Source organism: Charadrius vociferus, unplaced genomic scaffold, assembly GCF_000708025.1.
Source record: "Charadrius vociferus isolate BGI_N301 unplaced genomic scaffold, ASM70802v2 scaffold525, whole genome shotgun sequence".
NCBI lineage: Eukaryota > Metazoa > Chordata > Aves > Charadriiformes > Charadriidae > Charadrius > Charadrius vociferus.
The window spans coordinates 33,580-37,973 of NW_009648535.1; the positions used below are offsets into that span (position 1 = coordinate 33,580).

The 4,394-nt window shown below is 60.7% G+C and overlaps 1 protein-coding gene across 1 annotated transcript; it reads left to right on the forward strand.

Annotated features, from left to right (window-relative positions):
• Positions 1–38: 38 nt before the first annotated feature.
• On the forward strand, positions 39–1,821 carry GPX4 (glutathione peroxidase 4). The gene is given in 7 exon segments (XM_009885829.1): positions 39–62; positions 95–189; positions 449–593; positions 693–844; positions 990–1,014; positions 1,382–1,441; positions 1,789–1,821. Coding segments are annotated over 7 exon segments (534 nt in total).
• Positions 1,822–4,394: the final 2,573 nt, after the last annotated feature.

The following is a 4,394-nucleotide window of genomic DNA, read 5'->3' on the forward strand; positions in this document are numbered from 1 at the left end:
CACTCCCGGGCCGGAGGGGGCAGAGGGGGTGGGGGCTGATGGCCTCTCACGGTGTGTCGTGTGTGTGTGTGTGTTTCCCCCTCGTCCGCCGCAGTGTGCCCAGGCGGAGGACTGGCGCTCGGCCAAGGCCATCTATGCCTTCCACGCCCGAGATATCGATGGCAACGACGTCCCCTTGGAGAAGTACCGGTAGGAGGAGGAGAAGGGCCGGGCCCCGCTCGGCCTTGGAGCCGCGGGTCTAAGAGCCCCGGGGTGGGCGGGGGGAGGAACGCGGCTCAAAGGGCCTCAGGACGGCGCCCGACGGCGGTTGTCCCACTGCGGCTTAATCTCTTGCGTAACCCGGAGAGCAGATTGTTCATCGGGCTGCCCGCCTCCCCCCGGGGGGGGTGAGGGGCCTCGCCCTGCTCCTGCCCGGGAAAGGCTGCTGATTCAGCCCCCTCCTTTCCAGAGGCTACGTCTGCATCATCACCAATGTGGCTTCTAAATGAGGAAAAACTGCTGTAAACTACACTCAGCTTGTTGACTTGTACGCCCGATACGCTGAGAGGGGTTTACGCATCCTGGGCTTTCCCTGCAACCAGTTTGGAAAACAGGTATGTGGGGGAGTAGGGTGAGGGCCCCCCCTCGCCTGGCCGGGCCCCCTCTGCCGCCCCGGAACGCTCACAGAGTGCCCCTTCCGTCACCTTCCTCAGGAGCCCGGGGACGACGCTCAGATTAAGGCATTTGCTGAAAACTATGGTGTGAAGTTTGACATGTACAGTAAGATTGATGTGAATGGGGACGATGCCCACCCGCTCTGGAAATGGATGAAGGACCAGCCCAAAGGAAGAGGCACCCTGGGCAAGTGAGTGTGGGACGGGGGAGCTGTGCACAGCACCCCAGCGTCAGGGAGGGGGCGGCTCCGGGCTGCTCCTGCCGAGCGGGTGGCCCGGCTGCAGCAGGGAGAGTTTTTTTCTGCCACAGACTCACTCCTGTTTTTTCTCTCGTAGTGCAATAAAATGGAACTTCACTAAGGTAGGACAGAGCTGCTTCTCCTGGGCTTGTCTGGGTCACGCCCTCACTCTTTGGGGGGTGGTGGCGAGTCCTTGGGGGGTTGCAGGGAGGAAGGATCCTCACCACAGGCTCTGCGCCATGCGGTTATCCTGGATGTTGGGTAGGAGTGTCCCGAGGGGCTCCTGCGCTGTCCTGGTCCCTGTGCCCGGTTCTCTCCAGCCCTGGCCCAGAGAGGCAGTAACCAGCTCTGCCAGGGGCTGCAGCTCCGCTGGCGGGATCTGTCGCAGCCCAACCCTGCCATAAGCAGCTCCCTGTGCTGCTCTCACAGGGCTGCAGAGCCCAGGTTACAGTTGGACTCACTCACCCGGGCACTGCTTTGCTTCCACAGTTCCTCATTAACCGGGAGGGCCAAGTGGTGAAGAGGTACAGTCCGATGGAGGATCCCTACGTGAGTCTACTGCCGGCGTGGGTGGTGTTACCAGCTGAGCTATGGGAAAAGGGGAACTGCAACTTTCCGCAGATCACATCTGCGGAGAAATGCGGCAGTGCCGGGGCTGAGCACTGCTCTGGAGCAGGCTCCGCTGCCGTGTCGCAGCTCTCGTCCTCCTTTGCCTGGGGGAGAAAAGGCACCCTGTGCTCGGGGCGGGGGGTGGCTGCGGCACCAGTACAGTGGATGCCCAGCGCAGAGCGGGCAGGTGGTTCTGAGCACCCTCTGGGGTGGGACAGAGGGGGCTTCGGGCACGTTTCTGGGGGCAGTGATGGGCTCATAGCACAACGCTCCCCTCTTTCTCGCAGGTGATCGAGAAGGACCTGCCTGCCTACCTGTAGACCTGCTCATCTCACCCCTGCACTGTCCCTGCACCCCAGCACCGCCCCTCCTGCTGCCTGTGAGTCTTCTCGTCCAGCCCCAATGACGGTCTGTCTTCAAGCCAGCCTGCTGGTGAGGCAGACCTGAAGATCTGGCGTACACCTGCTGGAAGAAGGCTTCACAGGGCCGGCGGCCGCTGCTGGGCAGCCCCTTTCTCTGGGCATGAGGCAGGATCTGGTGTCCCCTTGCAATAAACATTAGAAGTGACTGGTTGTGTCTGGGTGTGTGGAATTGAGTGGGGGACAGGACAGGGCTGGATCTGCTGCGCTGCTCCCGGTGAGAACTCGGAGCTTTGCAGGAGAGCCAAGACCTTACGCAACTCCTGAGCCCAGTGGGGATAATCCTCATTAGCGCTGAGGGGGGAATTGCACACAAATCCTGGGTCAGCCCAGCGCTCCCGAGGGGATCACGCAGGAAAAGCCGGAGCAGGGGGAAGGCGTGTGTGTCCCCGCTGGGACCGCAGCTGGGATCCTTCCTTGCCGAAACCCGACAGGCATCTGCCCCGATGAGGCAATTGGGTTGTTTTCCTCCGAACGCAGCTGACAGGCTGACGGCAGAGTGTGGGCGCTCGGCAGCACAGCCCTGGCCCCGACGGCCCTGGCAGGGCAGCGAAGGGGACGGTTCCAGCAGGGGCGCAAGCCACGGCCAGAAGCGATTAGTGCAAAACAAACCCAAGTCGTGCTGGGACATGGTGAAATGCCTCACGTAGCCGGAGATGTGTCCGACCGCAGCGTGCAGGACCACAGGTGCATCCATCCTCCCCGGGAAGCCTCGGCTGCGGCTTGTTGGTGCTTGCAAAGGCACAGCCCTGTCTGGCCAAGCCCGGGGAGGGCCAGCGGCTGCCGTGGGCCGGGGGGGCTCGGGTTTTACAGGTGACTTGCCGTGCAGGAGCGCTCCTTTGCCTCTTTCCCCCAGCGTCTGGGGAAGGAGATGGGTCTCCCCTTCACACCTACAGCCCCCAACCACCCCGGGCCCCCATGGGGTGCCCCGTCCTCACTGTGGGGCCAAGGGTGGAGTGGGGAAGAGCCCCAGGCTCCGTGCTGGGGTCTCCCCATGTCTGCCCCCGCCACGCGCCTGCAGCCCGGCACGTCCAGGATGCCGGGGAGATCCTGCCCGACCGCTTGGCCCCCCCGGGGCAGGTTTCGGGACCTGCCCCACAGCCCTACCGGGTCTGGCCATGAACTCTGGGCAGCACTGCAGCGCCCAGCCGCGGTTGCACAAGGCGAGGTAGGAATTGCTCCGCCATTACGACTGCCCGTGGCTCTCCCACCTCCCGCGGGGACAGAGCAGTGCCTGGGCGAGATGTCCCGGTGCCGCAGCAGCAACAGCTGGTGCTGGAGGAACACGCCTGAACAGTGGCTCCTTTATCTGCGTTTTCCCCGGCAGAGCTGGGAGGAAACAGCCTCAGCAAAGGCCACTGCCCGGGAGGATCCCCCTCCGCACAGCTCGGCCCAGGGAGAAGGGGGTGGCTCAGGACAGCGCTGCTCAACTGCCGCCGAGTTGGTGACACAGGAGACAGATAGATAAACTCCAGCTGCCGGTAGGACCCCGGCCCTCGGATCCCCTATCCTGATCCGAGTCCCAGATGGGATCCTGGGGCAGGTCTACACCTCTGGACAGACGGACAGACAGACAGAGAGCTGGGACTTACAGAAATGTCGTATGTGGCTTCCTTTCCATTTTTACTGAGCAGAATGAAAAATTATCCTTCTGAGGCAAGTAGAAAATTCAGGAATTATTAGTCAAAGGCACATATTCTAAAAAAAAATCTCTTTACATATATATACATCTCAATTAATTATAAATACACATAGAAAAACAAAGGCAAACAACAAGCGGATTAAAAAGTGCTAACAAAAAGGTGTAAGGGAAGAAAAAAAGGGACTCATTTAAAAATACATACAATCAGTAGGACAACTGCATAATAATTTAGTTAAAAGATATTGTTACATATTATTAACCCTGACAAAAACACAGGATTGGGGCAGGGAAAGGCTTTCTTGAAGGTGCTCTCTGTCATTCCAGAGATCAGGGAGGGAGAATTGCATATATTTTAAAATTAACGTCAAAGCCACCGGGTAAGGCTCCGGGTGACGGCGGAGAAGTGGCTGGCGGAGGGTGCCTAGCGGGAGAGTCCCTCCTCGCTATTCCTGAGTTTAAGCCTCTCTGAAATGGGTTTTCCCGCTGTCTTTTTCCCTCCTCGCTGAGGATTCAGCAAGCGCCGAGCGAACGAACCAGGACACGGGCGAAGCCACGGCCTCTCCACGAGCGGTGTGGGCTGGGACACGCTTTAAATAGAGGAGGGTCTGGGGCAGGGGAGAGCCTTGCTCTCTACAGGGCTCGGAAAAGGCTGTTGCGGCACCCCGGGAAAGCGGGGATCCCCGGCCGGCCCCGCGGCGAGAGGCGAGGGGGGCTGCCCTGAGCAAAGCTGCGGGAAAAGCACAAACCTCCCAGGGCAGCGGCAGCGCAGCACCCCGGGGCGGGGGCACGCGGGGGCTCCCCGTCTTTGGTGTTTACTTTGAGGTAAGGAGGT